Here is an 18,529-nt window from a genome sequence, read left to right as displayed (position 1 = left end):
GAAAAAGTTACTGAAGTTGTACAAAGAGCCGTGAAGACAAGACGACGGGGAGCACGGGGAGCAGAGCAGAGCTCGACGCTACCTTGAGAGATGAGATTAGGCTGCTTTGGCTTTCGCTCTCTGACATGTCGTCGAAGAAAGGCTGCAGGCTGGGAGGAGCAGTGACCGACTGGTGACAGGGTTGTGGAACGCTACTGGTGTCCAGGTGAAGCCCCGCCTTCTGTGCCTGGAGAAAAAAAAACACAGCGAAGACGTGTTTAGACTTGGACACAGACACTGGATCATAAATTATGATTGATAAATTGTGATCATCAAGTGAAACATTATTTCCACATTTCCCCAGTCTACAGTTGGTTTGGTTCACTAAACTGTGACAGCAGTGACACTCAGTGGCAGAAAGATGTTACTGCAGACAATTGTCCTGCAATTCAGTGTTCTACATTACAGTAAATTTTGATTAAAAAAAAGGATAAAAGCAAACTGTTTTCATATAGATAGTTTTGTAAATATGAACAAATTTAGTTTGGAGAACTGAATATAAATATAAATGTAGTGTCTGAAGATCAGGCAGGTCATTCAAATAGATATACAAAATATATTTGGTAATTTATGTGAATGTGAAGTGCGATTAGGCCAAAAATTATATCAAGACAGAAACGTTCCCATCAGTTGATAATAATTGATGTTTTATTGAGTCAAGGTTGTACCTTTTTGATTGGCTCGCTCACAGGCTCTGCCTCCACCTGCTCTTTTGATTGGCTGTCAGTGCTTGGGGGTTTAGTCAGAGTCGACAGCAATCTCTGAAATAAGGATGACAAGCAGATGAAGATGTAGATAAATGTTTCAATCCCATTGTAACCCCACTGCAGTCCATCACACAACGTGAACTTTATCATACCTGCAGTGTGATGCGTCCATTGGTTTTGGCCAATGGAGACCCTCCATTCTGTCCGCCTTGGGTGGGACTGGTGAGAGCGATCAGGTAGTGGTTGCCGTTGCTATCGGTGACCAGTGTGGGTGCGCCGTTGGCCTTGAGGACGTCTAATGAAATGGCCTGAGTTTGGATCGGAGTGCCGTTCTGTTGGTTGATGAAGACTGGCGTCACCTGGGGATGAAAACACAACTATTTTAACATCATTAAGGGCGTTTTCACACCTGAAAGTCTGAACATAGGTTCATGTCTTTGTTACGTTGTTTACATTTGATCCAGTTTTGGACATAAGACTTTTGTGTAACACAAATCTGTTCTGTCGTCGTGGATCAGCACAAAAAACGTGCTTGGGGTCATTCTACTTTCATTCACTCATTAGTTTATAATCATTTAGAATATAATTATAGGGACACTTAAATTGGACTGATGATTGTGATAAATTAGTTGAAGTGTCTGAAACCACAGGGTCTTCACCTGTTGTGTGGCAACAGCTGCCGTCTGCTGTTTCTGCTGCTGCCTCTGGTGAGCCCTCAGTTGTTTCCTCTGCTGGATTTGGGTAGCTGCAGGCTTCTGGCCGGCCACCGTCTGGTTTTGGATCTGCACCTGAACCTGCTTCAGCTGAACTTGGTTCTTCGGCTGGCTCTGTTGAACTTGCCCTGGGGGTTGTTTGAGCTGGCTCTGCTGCACCGGCTTCTGTTGTGTGAGTTTCTGCTGGGCCAGTTTCTGCTGGGCTAACTTCTGCTGGGCCAGCAGCTGTTTCTGTTGGGTTTGCTGGATGATGAGCTGCTGGAGCTGCTGCTGCTGGTGGAGCAGGATTTGAGCTTCTTTCTTTTTTTCTGCTACTTTCTGCAGTTGTACCTGACTTTGCTGCTGTTTGGGTTGTAGCTGCTGTTTCTGCTGTTCTGCCTGCAGCCGATGAATCTGCTGCAGCCTGAGCAGGGTCTCCTGAGAGCACTGCATCGGCTGGGCCAGCTTCTTTAACTGCGCCTCCTCCGTTACTCCCTCCATTTCTTCCTCAGACTCCACCTCCCTCTTTACCTTCACCACAGTGCCGTTAGGAAGAGTCGGGGGTTGAATGGCCGAAGCTTTTATTAGAGTCGGAAGTTTAACCTCTGGGGCCGTTTTGCTCTTCTCACTTCCTTCCCTCTTCACCACTACGCCACCCGTCACCTTGCCCTGCTCCAGCTGGGATCTGAGGGTCTCCACTAGCCTCTGTTTTTGCCTTAGCATCCTGGTCAACTCCTCTATCTGTTTGTCCTTCTCCTGCAGCATCTGGTCCTTATCCACAGCGGATGAGTCCATGGCTGCGCCTGGCAGGGGCTCTGGACGCTGGCTCGAGGCGGCTGAAGACGTGGACCGACTGCATGGGCTCTGGATCTCCTCTTTGACCTGGGAGAGTGGCTGTGACAGTGGAGAGAGATTTGACGAGGGCTGAGGAGATGGGTGCAGGGTGAGTTGAGTCAAAGGAGAGCTCACCTGAAGGTCAACAAAACAAGAAGAGGATGTTAGAAGGGAGACTGTTCTTTATAACAATAATCACTCTAAACTTAACACCAATAATCTTCCAATAAACAGGCTATCTGCTTCACACATCATAGATCTCACCATCTCTCCAAACATGTCTCCATTACAGCTCGTCTCATCCGGACTCATCCCAGCCAACGACCTCTCAGACGGAGTAGGCGACATAGGCGGGCTGGAGCTGGTGCTGCCAAATCGCATGACTCTCCCAGGAACCGCATTAGCCAGTGAGGACAAAGCTAATTTAAACACGCTCTCTCCTGACTGGTGGTCAAGGGCAGTTGTGGTTGTAGTCGGAGAGGATATGCTGGTGATAGCAGCAGAGTTAGCGCCCTGCTGAAATATTCCATTTTTCAAAACCGCTGCGTTGCCACCATTTTGCTCCTGGTAGTTGCGGAGCCTCTCGATGAGATCATTCTTAGTGCCAGAGACGGTCAGACAACGTAATTTCAGTTCCTGTTTCAACTCTGCAACCTGGAGGATGAGAAACCAGATCGGTACTTATATAGCAGATGTCAACTCAGAGTGAAAGAGAACAGAAATGTCAAAGAAGTTTTTAGCGGTTCACAAAATAAATCACACCGCATTAGGTGTTATTTATGTTCAACGTTAGATACGCATACAGAAAAGGACGGAACCCTCTGTCCTTAGTTCTGAAAACTTATTGAGACGACTATAAGACATCAGGAAGAAATTTAAGAGAATAGTGGAACTTTGTGAGGAGAGACTTGCTGAGCTGGAGGGAAACTACAGGCAGAGTTGTATGGTCGCGAAGGAAAAGTGGAGGACCATGTGAGACCGCTGCCCTCTAGTGGATGTAATGCTTGACAACAATGCCAATGGAAAAGATGCATGGAGGTATGTGGGCAGAACTGATGTTGGGGGGCAACAAACAAAAGGTTTACACTGATTGAGCTGGACTTTTAGACTTGGTGTGTATTAACCATTTCTCAAACTCCTGGTTTGCAAATTCAATGCACTTAGTTGTCATTTACAGACTTGATCACTAGTAATAATCAGCTACACACACTTCCTAATCTCCTACAACAGATGGCAGTTAAAATTCCTTCTATAAAAACAAATTGAGTTATAAAGATTCCTTGCAACAACATTTATGAATCTTGAAAGTTCAAATTAGTTTAAACTTACTTTGAACTCGTCCAAGTTGGCTGGCAGAGTAGTGGGTTTGGCTCCTCCCACTGCAGTTTGGCTCTGACGGCCAGCCGCGCTCTGATTGGAAGGGGCTGGGGTGGTCATGGAGGGAGTGCTGCGGGAGGGGGAAGGTCCAGAGTTGGTTGTTGGGGACTGCTCGGCTGGAGGCCTGAGGGGAGAAAGAAAAGAGGAAGTAGGAATATTCAAATTTAATTTTATAAAGATCTTCTAAAAATGACTCGCATCTTCAAACTAAGTCAAATTTCATATTCTTAGTTTGAGGCTCCACCAACCTTTTATATACCAACCTAACCACTCTTTTAAAAAATAAACCAACAAACAAACAGGCCTGTCTAAACATAAGCCTGACTCATTTCCATACATGACTACTGCTTAAAGATCCAGATCTAAAAAAGCCTTCAACATGGACACAACAAGCCACAGCTGAACGTTTGGAAGAAGACAACGGCCTGCAGGCTTCACTGCAGAAATTAAGTCTGAGCACAGGTTTAGTAAGAGGAAGAAAAAAATTCTTGACCCTTTTACATAAGCCCCACAACCAATCTTCACACACTATCCACACAAACACACAGTCATGCCCGACACTCACTTGGGAGGGGCGGGCAGGATGGTGTGGTAGTTGTAGTGCTGCTGTTGCTGGCTGAGGATCTGCAGCTGCAGGAAGAGCTGCTGCTGGTGGAGCAGCTTCGCGTAGGATGAGTCCATCGGCGGCGGAAGCTCCTTGTCGGCCTTCTGGTCTGGAGGGATGTACTGGTGGTACTTCAGCTTCTTCACCTGCACCCAGATGATTAAGAGGGTTACAAATGTATTTAATGTTTCTACACTAATGGATGTCATTGATTTGTGATAATTATCCTGCATTGTCTTGGTCTACAAGTTACTGGACATGTGCTTTCAGTACATTTCGCTGGAAATGTCATTAGTAATAGCACAACTACAACAAAAGCTTATTTCCAGGTAAGAATCTCTGTTCTGGTGCAGTATAGACACTATGGCTGTAGAAAACGGTATCTCTTCCTCTTCTACTATAGATCTCTCCTTGTATGATTGTAAAATGTCAAAACTGAGATTCAACAGGAACTGACACCAAAACAACAGCCCTGTAAGTGACCCTTCTAAATCTCAGGAGACACTTTCAGTATTTCACACTTTGTTTTCGAAGCAAGTTCATGAGAAATGCATCCTGATGAAACGCAATTTGAATTCCTAGAAGCTGACCTGCTGTCATCATCCCTTATTCCATGTCTGGTCATATAACATGATTTTGGATAAACATTACCCGTCAGAGCCATAAATCCTGTGTGAGCGCTTGTAATGATGACAACAAAGAGCACGCTGACCTTGGGTTTGTTGTCCTTTGATTTCTTGCTTCTTTGTGGAGGACGATCTGAGCTCCTGGCCTGAGATTGCAGACAGAATGTAAGAAATGGGGTCGGGAGGCGGAAGTGAGGAAATGAGGAGATGAGGGAGGGTTAGCCAGTTATAGCTGCTCAAAACACAGAGATTATGGTCACATTTATTCACAAGTCATCAAATCTGCAGGATGTACAACATCCCCGACTGTGGGTGGGAAGACAGGAATATAACCAGCGCACCTTGACCTGTCCCGAAGAGGAGCGGGGACTTGCTGAAATCATCGTTGTTCCATTTGTCAATTTCGGGGGCGGCGACAGAGCGGGGGCATTCACCTGGGGAGGAGGTGGAGGAGGGGCCTGAGTGACGAACTGAGAAAAATATGAGTGGTTAAAGGTGTGATCATGTTTATCCATTGTTTGCTTTGCTTTATGAAAGACTGCGTCAATTTAATTTCAACTGATTTTAGTTTAACTTTAAGTTGAATTGATAAAATGATGGTATGTTGGTACCTGTGTGGGAGAAATGTCCCCATTCTGGGTGAGTGCATCAGGGGGGGACAGCTGAGGGATGGCACTCAGGGGAGAGTCGTGATTGGTTAGCTGGTCTGGCGACAGAGCATCACTGCTGTCTTCGTCTAGAGACGAGCTCTCTCCTTTTGGAGAATCTGTGACAGAGCAGAAACATCTTCACATTCAGCGAAACAGCCAGGTTACTATGGCAACACTTGTTGCCAGTGGAAGAGTGAAAACAGCTCACGGATTTAAGATAGTAATAGTAACAGTTTAGTCCTCACAAAGTGATGAAGCTTGTAAAAGAGCAATGAGTGACTTCAGAGAAATTATGCAACACTGTGGATTGTTTCAAAACAAGACTATGTCCAAACATAGTTGTGTCATTTCCGTCAAAAGGTGTGGGGTTACAGTGTGTGTTTATACACTCACCCGCACCACACTGTATTACATGTGTGTGGAGATACCTGGGTGTTGTAATTGCTCGGCTAAAGGTGTGTTGGAAATACGTCACATTTTACAGGTCATTGCTATCCTTAAGTTGTATGGCCATATGAATTAAACATGCATCCATAAATCAGTGTATTAATCAGTGAAATAAGTGACAAGTGTTTGTAAGTGCAGTACACAGGATACATTTTTCAGTCTGGATGAATAAGGTGTTTGAATGTACGTGTGTACATATTTATCTGTGCTGTGTGTTTCGAGAGCTTTTTGTTTAATCCTGAGTGTCCATGTAATTGTGAGTGTGTGCCAACGATTGCAAATGTGTATTCATCTAAACCTGCTTATGTGCACTTTCTTCAAGGACATTTACACAATGAGCAGTCTGTAAACTGTTGGTAATGTCTAGTTTAGACTAAACGATGTTTTCCCATATTTTCTAGTTGCAAACATATTTTAGAACCCGACAAAAGTGAATGTTATGCGGTGTGTGTAGTTACCCAGCAGTGAGTGCTGCACAGAGCAGGTGACTGACAGGATGTTCTTGTGAACCAGCTCGATGGGACCTGGTCTGTGGGAGATCTTATCATTGAGGTTGTCGGCCAGTCGCGCTCGCTTCAGCTGCAGTTGCTTAGCCTGCAGAGACGGCTCTGCCAAGGTCTCTGTGGAGCAGACAGCAGGGCAATGTCAACTGATCAATTGATTCATTTTGATCTACAACAAAAACAAGATGGCAGTGCTTTGTACCTGTGAGATATAAATTAAGAGATATTCGTTTTAAATATTTTGAGGAGATCCAGAGGAGAGGAAGTCGGCCCTCTGAAGACCCAATACTGCATAATTAGGCCTTTTTAAGCACTTTTTGGTTTAGTATTCAAGTTTATCAATCAAAATGCAAATTGGTGGTACCTGAAAATAACATTGAAGTTACCAGTATACCAAGAAGTTGAACGGTATCAAGCTGGTATATTTAGCAAACACATCACTGCACTGCAAACTTAGAAGAAAAACTTGCAGATATACAGTAACTGAGGAGCATGGGAAAGGCCTTATTTCAAACTCACTTTACAGTAGCTTGAGACCTGATCTATTAGTTTTGTAGTGATCATGTACTGTAGCGCTTTCCTACTATGACTAGTTCAATTCTGAGAAAATAATTATGAAGTAGGAACTGTACACTAACCTTATCTCTAGAATTGTTCCTTTTTATTGGACGCATGGTTCCTTTTAAATGAAGTTTCATGTCTTTCGACCTAACTTGAACCTGCTACTCCTAAAGTTCACTCGAAGGTAAGAACTCACCCTCCAGAATGTGCATCCTGATCAGCTCGGAGCGCTCAGGACGACACCGAATCTTCCTCTTCAGATAGTCCTCGGTCTTGGGGAGACACAATAGACACATCATGGTGGGAATGAAGATGGAAGAAAGAGGATCACAAGCAGAAGGATAAGAAAACAAAGAATCTCAACCAGGTCGATAAATGTGCAATCACATCTGAGAAGTGCTACTTTGATACTGTTTATATGGCATCCAACATTTCCAAACGTCCTGTGAGCAGGTAACATGCTGTGTTTAAGACACTCACCCTTGCTCGCTCCAGAAGCCTCCGCTGCTCGTGAAAGGCTGCCGGGCTCTTCAGTGCTGCATGGAGAGAGGGATGAGGAGAGATGAGTGCAGCTCTCACTGACTTATGGGAGATGTGATGCTCCTTTGAGCAAAAGACTATGTGTGAACCTTTGGAGAGAACAGATACAGCCATAGAGGAAGGCAGAGTCAAAGTGGAAGTGGCTTCAACACAAGGTCAGCGGTGCTATTCTAAACCTTCACAGTCCCACCCTGCACACACTTCTCAGTACGCTGTGTGTGCAGAATAAAAAAAGGTCCTCTGAAAACAGTTCTTTTTTTCCGCCAAGGAAGTTATTAAATTTAATGTAAACAACTTTATGAATCCCACTGGGGATAAAAAACATACACAGACAGGTACAAGATACAAGACAGAAGGGAGCTAAATGAAGAGTTAGTCACAATAAAAAACAGGTATTCTCTCCTGTCTGCTGGTTGGTTTTCCAACAGGCTTACACAAAAACTACAGAACATATTACCAAGAAACGCGGTGGAAGGATGGAACGTGAACCAAGAAAGAACCCATTCAACATTGCGAGATATCATTTTTTCCCCTGTGTGCAGCTCAAAACTTATGACAGCATTTACTGTACACAGTGACTGCGCATGCTCCAGGTACAACCATTCCACCCGATGGAATGTAATCTGAAATCAGGTACACAAGCGTGGACCGCCAGACCGACACAGCCCCACATTTTAGTATGAATGGAATTGTGGGCATGTCCGGTGACCAGAATGACTACGTAACTCAGCCGACAAAGAATGGTCAACCCTTAACTCAGCAGTTTGATTAACCCAAATGTAACTAACCTCCCGTAGGGGAGTTCAGCTCACATTTATTTCATACAGTCGTATTCTTTGTCTTTGTTTGAATTGATGTTAGATGTTGTTGTGAATCTACATTTGAGTCGATGCTACACATGATCTGATTAGAGGCTGTGAATTCAACACCCAAGTGAATGTAGTGAAATCTTCTCTCATGCAAGATCCTCATATATCCTGATGAATCCAGAGCTTTTTTTTTCTCATATCAACCCTGCTTCATGATAGATTTAAAGTTAAACAGAATACACTACTGACTTTTACTACTGAGATTTATTGAGAGTGGAGAGTCCAAACTATTTCCAAAGCCGACTGTCTGCATTAAGTCTGATAGATGAACTGGGCCCGGGAGTGTGAGAGACATCAATTCTTGATGCCCAGTTGCCCGTCATTGATTTTTTTTTTTTTTAAGGAGCATGAAGACAGAGGAGACGGTGGACTGATGGATAGACTGCTGCGCATAAAGAAAATCTACATTCATCACTGTGCTCAGCCATGACTGGCCGTAAATGTATCTCATGTGTGGGTGGGGGCGTCAATGTCTGTGAGTAACAACAGATATTCATATATATGTAGCACGCCAGTTGTGGCCTGTGTTTGGTTAGTGAATATCCCTTGTATGTTTGAAGGTCTTCTGCACAAATTAAGTTACCAACCAACAGTAGATGTTAGCAGGTGTTTGCGGCCACCAGCGGTTGTTAGGGACATAACTTCAGTTGTGCACCTCAGCGTCATCAAATGTTTTGGCCTTGTAATCAATGATACAGGCCGAACAGGAGGGTACGCTGCGGCTAAAGGTAAATCTGTTTCTAAGCAAGGGGAAACTAGGGGAATAATTCATGGATCTTGATAATTTAAAAAAAAAATTTTTTAAATCAGGCACATTTAGAAGACTGATATCTATGAGTAAAATTTGGTGCAGCTCGATTGAATTTAAGGGGACTATTGGGCCTTGGCGGTGGAGAGGTTCGGTCTATTTGGGGAAGGATATATAGAGGGCGGTGGCAGTTACATGATGTAACGCAGCAATTGTCCGATTGGTCCATAGCTGGTGAAATCCCTGTCAAGGGTGTGTGAGGGTGGACTTTCTGGCTACAGCGGGGCGTCAATTGTATGTGTACCACAGATGACTGGGTGTGGGGGTGGGAGGCATTCCTGTGTCCCAACCTCTGAGGTCGAACGAAGAAGATCCACATACCAGTTGTGACATAACCAAACCGTTTTAAGATCACAACAAGACGGCAGAATAACAGACCACGGGTCAGCTGATCATGTCACTATCATCTCGAAAGAAGAGCTTTTCTCTTACCATGTAGTTGCCAGCTTCTCAACCGCCTCAGTATCTATAATATTTCCACTCTAATATTTACTGTAGCTGCTGCCTTCTGCTGCGGCTTGGTTTGGATGCTAATGCGATCCATCTCATAATACAGCGATAATTGACATTTTTATTCTGTTTCTGGACAAGTAAAATGTGATTTAGCTGAATGTCTGAACAGCTGGCCTTTATAACTGCAACATCAATCACTATGCTACACTTATGTAATTTACACAAAGATCTGTGTTGTGTATCTGACTGCAGTCAAACAAGATACACAATCACAGGAAATTCAGTGGCAACAGAACAGAGATTTAGCCTGAAGAGCAAACTGAGCAACTGGCCGTGTTTCTCAAAATCTGTTGATTCAAGAGCGATACTAACAAACCGGTGCTACTGATGAACTATTTAAATATTTGACAACATTAATGAAACTTAAAAATGGAAAAGAAAGGAACCTTTAAGAAAAGCAAACGATTAGAAAATAATCTGTTTTCATTAGTTAGAACATGACCTGATTCACAGAACTTTGCAAAAACTTTACCCTGACACTGACCCGTCAGTCAATTACAGTATGTCACACATGCGTCACACGACTGAACCAAAGACAGAGGAGCATTGTCGTTGCTTGTTCACCCATACATCGAGGCATTTAACCTCTTAATTCGACGTAACTATTTTCTTTTACATTCTCCGGTCCAGAAAGGCCCTGCTTCACATTTACACAGCAGATATTGACACAGCAGCAACTTAGGCCCATCACTGCGGCAGGTTGGGAGGTCAAGCCCGAGAATATATGGGAGAAGGAGGGTGGAAGGTTCTCATTTACATCATCTATATTAGATCCTAACGCTCACGGTCTCCTCTGCAGCTGGCGATACAAATAAAACCATCAGAATATGGGAACTGTTTACGTTCATATCATCGTGATTCGACTCCACTGAAAGTAGATGAATGATGATGTACCCTCCCCTCCTCGATCGTCAGCAGTTCATATGATCTTTATGGTCCCATAATTCAAAAAGGGACCGTGACAGCTGAACAGCCTCCGCTCTACCCTGCTGAGTCTCAAGGCAACAGTAAAAATAAATGCTGTTTGTTGGGCTCAAACACTGTTTTTAATACCTCTCATACAAACCGACGCCTTCTCTTTCTCTCTCTTTATGTTTTTAATCTCTGTATCTCCCCAGACGAGTATCTAGACAGTGAAACATTCCACCAGTACATGCTGATCCCAGAGCAGCTAATGGTGTGGCATGAGGCTGGTTGCATAAGGAGCACACAGACAGATTTACTGTAACAGCTAAAAGGTCCAATGTGAGACTCTTTTATGTGGACCACAACAAGCCTTTGGCCTGAGTGTCTATTCCAGTGCACTCTCTCATGCCTAACGCATACAAACTGAGCCTGGTTAGTTACTGTAAGTGCATTTTTATTAACTAAACTTTTTAATAGACTCTGCAAATCCATGTTCAGATGTTACCATTAGAAAACAGTAGTAGTGATGTATAATAAAGAGGGACATGGAAAAAAGATGTTAATAGGCCAAAGAAAAGAGAACATGTAACGTCTTAATACTGTCAATGACTGACAAAGATTCACATTTCAATCTACTTTGTGTTTTAATCAGCGTTTGTTTGTTAGTAAGTAAGCAGGATAACACAGAAACTACTGTTTCCATGACATTTTGTGGAGGGGTTGGATACGGCCCAAGGAATGAAATTTTGGAGTGGATCTGAATAAATGGGCGGGTCAGATCCAGCAATAATTTGTCACTTTCTTTGCGTTGTTTCCCACAGAATTAATTTAATCTATTACTGTATCAGGGGTGCCTGCATGCATGCAAATAGGCAGCAAATAGTGCTGCACACAGCTAGACAGTGCAGCGATGGAGCAAAATACTACATTAGACATCTCTTGTGATATTATAAGTGTAAAAATAATTGTTGGTTCATCATGAAACTAAGGCTGGACAAATTAGAATAAGGCGGGTTGGCGAGGGAGGGTATTAGCCTTGGCATCTTTTGTTTCTCTGAACACGACCTAAACAGCAACATCGTCAGGGCCTACATGTCCATGTGCCTGCCTTACATTTTTTCTTGAAAAGCCTGCTACCTACTGCCCATAGATGCATTTAACAGAGGGGAAACATTTAAAAAAGAATAATAATAAAAAAAGAAACCTGCCACTTGTGATGTGTGGAACTCCGAAACAGGAAGTGAATACAGAAGAAGAGGAAGCTGCCTCAGTTGATAACACAAAGTGGTGCAAAGACACCACAAAATGTGACACATACAGAATGCACAAATTCATTCCAGTAACAAGTAGATAAGGGCTGTCATTTTCTGTACAAAGTGGATGTTAATCAAGAGCCTCAACCTTCATAACACTGTATTCCCTGAAGACGCTTTGATATCAAACACAAGCAAACAGATACAGATTTACCAAAATATCCTGTTTATAATGTGGATAAACAGAAATAATACAGCTTAAGGCTCGGCTTCTCAGCATGTGAATAAATGGCACATATGCATATAGCTCAGCACTGGTATTGTATACGTATCATAATCAACCTTTGACAGGGTTTGACATACAGTCTGATGCTGGAGAAGGAAACTCTGTGACCTCCACTGAAAGACAAAGACACACTGCCCTAATCAGGTTTCTATGAAGCATCACAATAAGTTTTTCATTGTTGTTCTGTTATAGAGCATGAGCATCACTGACTGTTTATGTAAAATGATCCCATATGTATGCATATTATATGGAACTAACCACACTGAGGATGCATTACGGAAGTTGCACAACACGGTACATTTTGATACACTCACTAAAGAGACTTACGTGGCATGATCCCTTGGCTGACCAGTTCCTCACGTGTTCGTCTCTGCTGGAGTTTGAGCTGGAGGACTGCATTGAAACAGAGGAGGTGAGGGGGAGACAGAGGAGAAAAGAGAGTCAGTGATGGCCCGTGAGAGCAACAACACTGCAGCGATGGAGCTCTGAGCTCTTAAAGGTTCCTTATTGTCTCTTATCGTCCAATGAGCACGAGTCCATCTGCATTGTTTGGATGCGTAGCCACACAGGGGGAACCAAGATGCATTTGGACTGACATGAAGAGGACCTGCTCTTTCTGGCACCGAATTCAACCGCCCATTTCCCCCTTCTCTCTTGCTTCTTTTTTTTTAAGCTACAGAGGAGGCGGAGTGCTACAAACTTCCTGTTACTCAAATTTTTCTTTTTTTTTTTCTGTACAAAGATGTGTGTGAAAGGAAAAGTAACCATTCATCAAAGAGGGACATCAAGCAGGCACAGCCACTAAAGTAATGAACCATCAAAATGGTGTAAAGAAACATGAAAATGGAGACTGAAACTAAATCAGCCCCAGTCACCCCCCACCAAAAAAAGAGCATATGGGTCGATTGCGCCGTCATTTCAAAACAGGAAGTGCTTACATAACAGAGACTAGGAGAGAGAGTTTTAAGGAACACGATGATGAACACAAAGAGCCGGAGCATGTTTGACCCTTTAGCAAACACTAAACTTTAGTTGTTGTCATTCTCATCTTTGTACTTTTTAAAGTTGAACACATTTTAAATATAATCTCCTGAGCTGAAATCTTATCTCTGATTCTAGCCTCATCACAAACACTGAATTTTAAATCAAAAACAACATGTGTTTTTTTCCCACTATCTTTATTCAAGAGCGTGGTCTCGCCGTTTAAGAGGACTTATTGATTTCACATTTTGTAATTCTTTCACTCAAAAACCTGCGCTCACACTCAAATAGCCCATGTTTGTGCTTATATTAGGACAACCAGATAAATGACCAATAGAATACCAGGTGTAGTGTTGACAAATGAAATTGTCGCACTTCTTCAAGAGTCCCGTGGTGGGCGGATATTTTAACAAGCAGCGTGAGTGCAGGAAATCTGTCGAAGCAAAAAATGCTGGAGTGCAATCGCACATTTTAAACACAAGCAAAGCGAATCTAAGTGCAAGAGCAGGGTTTTGAGCGGAAGCGTTACAAAATTTGAACCTGAAATCAATCAAGTACTGGTCTCAAACTAAAAGATCATGCTCTTCAATAAAGATAGAAAAATAATGATATACTGAGCAGTGAAATTAAAAATGTTTTAGACACAGCCATGAACTTTTACAGAATAATAAATTAAATGTGGAAAGCTGCAGGGTCAGGCAAGTACATTGCATTTTATAACTTGCTGCTTGTTACAGTTTCTTGCAACACAGTGACATTTTAAGGAAGTGAGTTTGACCTTTCAATCAACCACACAGACACTTCAAGGTGTGATCACAGACTGTGACAGAAATATACAAAGCAGTCACACAAAGTCTTCACTGCACACAACTATACTATGATGTTTTATCTGAGGTTGATTTTGACTGGTATTGCATTACACTTCCACTGAAACAGCCTGTTGATGTGACGCACACTTTCTGATCGTCCTTATGTTAAGATTGCAGAGATTGATCCAATCAGAGGAAGGAATGAATATGCTGCTCCACCAAATATACTTTCCATGACACAGTTTCAGCCCAGCTCCACTCAGCTGTGACTGGTTTAACACGCACAAGTCGTCCTTGCTGGAGTTTTGTGTGTTTGTGTGCTTGTGTGTGTGTGAAGTGGAACACACCACCGAGGCTTCCCAAGAATTTCTGGCCAGGATTGCGTTTGCTACTTTGAGGACAAGCAGCACCTGTTCCTTCCCACTAACAAAGTGACATCACCGGTGCTCACAGGATAGCTAACCAGTTAGCCGTCCTGCCTAGCTGCTGCTGTGTTATCCCTCTGTTATGACAAACTCTCCGGGCCTGGACAGCAACACGGCAAGTCCCATTAATTAACGTCAGTGCCTGTGCAAGTAAATGTCATTCTTTGGCTCCAAAATCCTCGCTGGTGATCCCAGCTCCCCTCTGTTATATTTACAAGCGTATGCTTTACATCTTGAGGGATCAGACTAGAACTAGAGAGTCCCCTCTGGAAGCAATAACATGTCAGTTCACATTCAGCGGCGTAAACACAGAGAACTAAACAGGGCCCGATGAGCTCATGTATATGTTCAATCTGTGTGGCAGCTAAGAGATTAATTTTCCCTCTCTGCCAAGCACGCGGACATACACTCACGTGTTGCCTGAATCCCCTCACACACATGCAAAGACACACACACACACACACAGATATGCTGACCGTGCCATGGCATAGTGAAGGATAGGATGCCACGCCACTTGGCACTTCCAGGGAAGAGGTTTATTCTGGGAAAGAGAATCTTACGCTTCCCCCTCTGCAGCCTCAAAACTCGGTGCTCCTTCCTTTCACGCACCAAGGACACTCCAGTTAACTTATTTATTCTGCCCTGCACTCTCGTTCACACTCCTCTCTTTATTCCTCCTCTCTGACAATAAGTGAACTGGAAGCACAAGTATTGGCTGTTTAGTGGCGACATTGGCCTCTAATGGCTTTTTAGGCATCAGTTAAAAACGATCAAGTGTCGGCCATGACTGAGTCCATCTTCTCAGTGGTTTGAGAGGAAAGAAAATTGCATTAGTCTCGCAGTGATACCTCATGCATGCTAGTGATGGTGTGAAAAGCTGCAGAGGTGTTGAAACCGTGGGCTGATGTGGGGAAACCAAACCATATGATGAAAGCAGTAATAACAACCAAGTTGTTAAAAAATAAGATTCAAGGGAATGGAAACTAAAAAGTTAATAAATATTAAAGGCAGAACTGGTGTTCTAGTGTTCGAATTATAGATCCTATGTTAGCCTTTAGTTGATATCACTATTAGTTAGTAAGGAATATATCAATTATAGAATAGAAATTTTAATATTTGAAAGATACAAAAATTAAATATAACCTATAATAAATAAATAAATAAAAAAATGTATTATAATAAATTTATAAAAATAAAACTTGAAATACATTTTCCAGGTGGGGGTCAATAAAGTCTGCCCACCCGTCCGTCTATGACAGTAATGTCACATGTTGCTTCCACACGTGCGTGTAAATCTAGTAGAAAGTTATGTCTGTATTTGCAAAAAGCTGAAACAAATTGAGATTAAACATGACAAATTCTTTGTCTTTTGGAGACCAGGACACACTCTGGAGCTTAAATCAGGTTTAAAGGCCATTTTTGGTTAATTTAAGCAAAAGGATGAAAAGGCAGCGCAGGTTTTATTAGGACACTAGGCCACAGCCAAAACTGGCCTCTGCAGTCATAAAAAGTCAGAGTGAAGGAACACAGAGGGAAAGAGGCAGACAAGAGAGCAGAGACGGCTGCGTTTACAGCTTTTAGATCGAGCAGAAGGAACAACAATCGGTTTGCTTACTCTGTCAAGCCTGTAATCTTTTGGTTTCAAGACGGCATCTCAAACCACCGTTCCGATCTGCTGCCAGACAGCGTGCCGGTGAAAGTCACAGAGAAGTAAAGTTAGAAAGAGCTCGAGAGCAACATACTGGGTTCCTGTCGGTTCACAGCTCCAGTGTCAGAATTATATCACACTTCACATCTTAATTTAGAGATCTGGGTGTTAAATTGGCCTCCACCTAACAACTTTTTATTTCACATTCGCTAATTTATCTTTAATGTCTTCTCACCCATACACTGTCACATAAAAAGTTTTAATTCTTTATTATGCAATAAAGAAAAGCATGCAAATCTTGATATTTCACCTGATGAATACTACACTAAAGGTTCTGGTTTGAATCCTGGTTTGGACAGAGCCTTTCTTTGTGGAGATGCATGTTCTTCCCATGCCTGTGTGGGTTTTCTCCAGGTACCCCGGCTTCCTCTAACAGTCCAAGGACATGCAGATTGGGTTTAGGTTGATTGGCAACTCGAAATTGACCATAGGTATGAATCTGAGGGTGAATGGTTTTCTCTGTATGTTGGCCCTGCGAAACGCTGGTGACATGTCCAGGGTGTACCCCACCTCTCACCCAATGTCAGCTGCCCCTGCGACCCTCAAAGGATAAGCGGTATGGATAATGGATGGAAGACTACACTAGAATGTCATTCTCAGTAGAGAGCATACTTCTGCGAAGGCCAACCTACCCTGCACATCTGTCTAGCTCTTATAACAGAGATATAAACGAAAAAGGAAATGGTCTGATAATCTGCACCAAAAAACTCCCAGATCTCAACACGTAAATTTGTCAGATTTTGTACCTCAAGATTCATACATTATTTCCTGAGACATTGACTACATTTACATGGACACCAATATTTTTATATTGACCCCATTAAGCCAATAGTCTAAATAAGACACTGTCATATATACAGCATTTCTGATTATCTTAACCTAAATAAGGTCATACATAAGTAATTCATAAATGAAGACAAGCGGTATTCTGACCTTAGTCTCATTATGGTGATGTCTTAATTGCATTACAACGTCCTATAGGAGTTATCGCAGCATTTGGCGACATCGACAAATGGTAGTTAATTGCATGACGACACATGCCCTGGGTGTAAACAAGAATAGATAAAAAATACAAGGGAGTTGTAGCTTTAGAAAAATTACAAAGAAAGCATCCAAAATTGTATACAGTAGCTTAGTACATTCAACTATTTCAGGTTGGGGTTTTTCAACTGGCAGAATGCAATGGAGTAGCGAACGTAATGAGTCATAATCGGGTTGTGCTTTGTAACATGTAAACTGGAATATGAAAGGAGTAGTCTATTAGCAACTCATGCTAATACCATAATCGAAATATCTTATTCTGAATAACGTCAATAGTTGGAATATTGGTGTCCATGTAAATGTAGCATTGACGAGATTGTCTAAAAGAGCCCTATCTAAGTTATAGAAAATGAAAGAATTCCTTTATTCCCATCAAAACCATTTCAATCCCTCCACCGAGTTTGGTGTAAATCAGTTCAGTCATTTTTGTGAATCCTGATGACAAACAAACAAGCAAACCAACCAACAAACAGCGGTGAAAACATAATATTCTTGGTGGAGGTTAAAAAATAAAATAACTCATTCACGCAGTAAAAAGTTGTGTGATAGTTGTTTGTATAGTGAGACAATAAAATAATACTTTCCACATTATAACTTCTGCAGTTTCCAGACCTAACAGCAGTGCACCGTGGCTGTCGGGGAATTCTTATACTGATCCAGAGGTCACATACATTACAGTCTCCTGAAAGCGGGTTTAGATTTAAGGTTAATGCGGTGTCAGGAGAAGGAGGAGCTCACTGAGGCAGAGCCAGGTTCTTGTTGGCCAACTGGGCTAATCCTGCTGCGCTCATGTGTCATTAGATCTGATTTAACATGTCTGACGTTGTCACCGTCCCCAAAGACACCCCCCCCCGGGCTTGGCATAGCTAAGCTAACACACACCCACCATAGCAACACGCATGAAGGGAGAATGTTACAAGCCCGAACTGGATGAGGAAGTGGGTACAGAAATATATCTGATCATACACTGACGCATACCCAGCTACCGAACCCACAAACACCAGTCTCACAGATTCTCTGAAAGGATATTAGACATGGCATAGGTGTATTTGGAAAGCCTGTTAATGTTCTCCTGCATTAGCTCATCATTTGCACGGTCGTGTCGTTTGATTGCATCGGTTGAGCAGAGAGTTGAACGCCGAGCCTGGAAGGTTTCATGCAGCAGCGAGAACGGAAAGAGGCTAGAGGGCAGGAACAATACAAGGTTAAAGCCATTCACTCCTTGGACTCGCTCCCACTGCCTCCGCACTGCCACACTGCTCTGGGAAGACGAGGAGGATCGGAGCAAATACTAATTATCTTAAAAGTTCAAGGAACACAGGTCTGACTGCCAAAGCTTCCATGGCTTAA

At 42.8% G+C, this 18,529-nt stretch overlaps 1 protein-coding gene across 4 annotated transcripts in view; it reads right to left on the bottom strand.

Moving 5' to 3' along the window:
- Positions 1–18,529, bottom strand: part of mrtfab (myocardin related transcription factor Ab) — a 44,211-nt gene that overhangs the window by 2,860 nt on the left and 22,822 nt on the right. For all 4 annotated transcript variants that reach the window (XM_034571125.1, XM_034571123.1, XM_034571124.1 and 1 more), the window contains 14 exons: positions 12,543–12,608; positions 7,521–7,576; positions 7,237–7,312; positions 6,435–6,596; positions 5,491–5,645; positions 5,221–5,349; positions 4,966–5,025; positions 4,215–4,399; positions 3,602–3,773; positions 2,537–2,926; positions 1,406–2,407; positions 899–1,105; positions 708–800; positions 83–226 (listed from right to left, as the gene is read on the bottom strand). In XM_034571125.1, coding sequence (XP_034427016.1) covers positions 83–226; positions 708–800; positions 899–1,105; positions 1,406–2,407; positions 2,537–2,926; positions 3,602–3,773; positions 4,215–4,399; positions 4,966–5,025; positions 5,221–5,349; positions 5,491–5,645; positions 6,435–6,596; positions 7,237–7,312; positions 7,521–7,576; positions 12,543–12,608 — 2,897 coding nt within the window. The remainder of the gene's footprint in view (positions 1–82; positions 227–707; positions 801–898; positions 1,106–1,405; positions 2,408–2,536; positions 2,927–3,601; positions 3,774–4,214; positions 4,400–4,965; positions 5,026–5,220; positions 5,350–5,490; positions 5,646–6,434; positions 6,597–7,236; positions 7,313–7,520; positions 7,577–12,542; positions 12,609–18,529) is intronic.

The sequence above is a fragment of the Hippoglossus hippoglossus genome, chromosome 19 (genome assembly GCF_009819705.1).
Source record: "Hippoglossus hippoglossus isolate fHipHip1 chromosome 19, fHipHip1.pri, whole genome shotgun sequence".
NCBI lineage: Eukaryota > Metazoa > Chordata > Actinopteri > Pleuronectiformes > Pleuronectidae > Hippoglossus > Hippoglossus hippoglossus.
The sequence above is the reverse complement of the archived record's forward strand: the minus strand, read 5'-3'. Positions and strand labels throughout refer to the sequence as shown.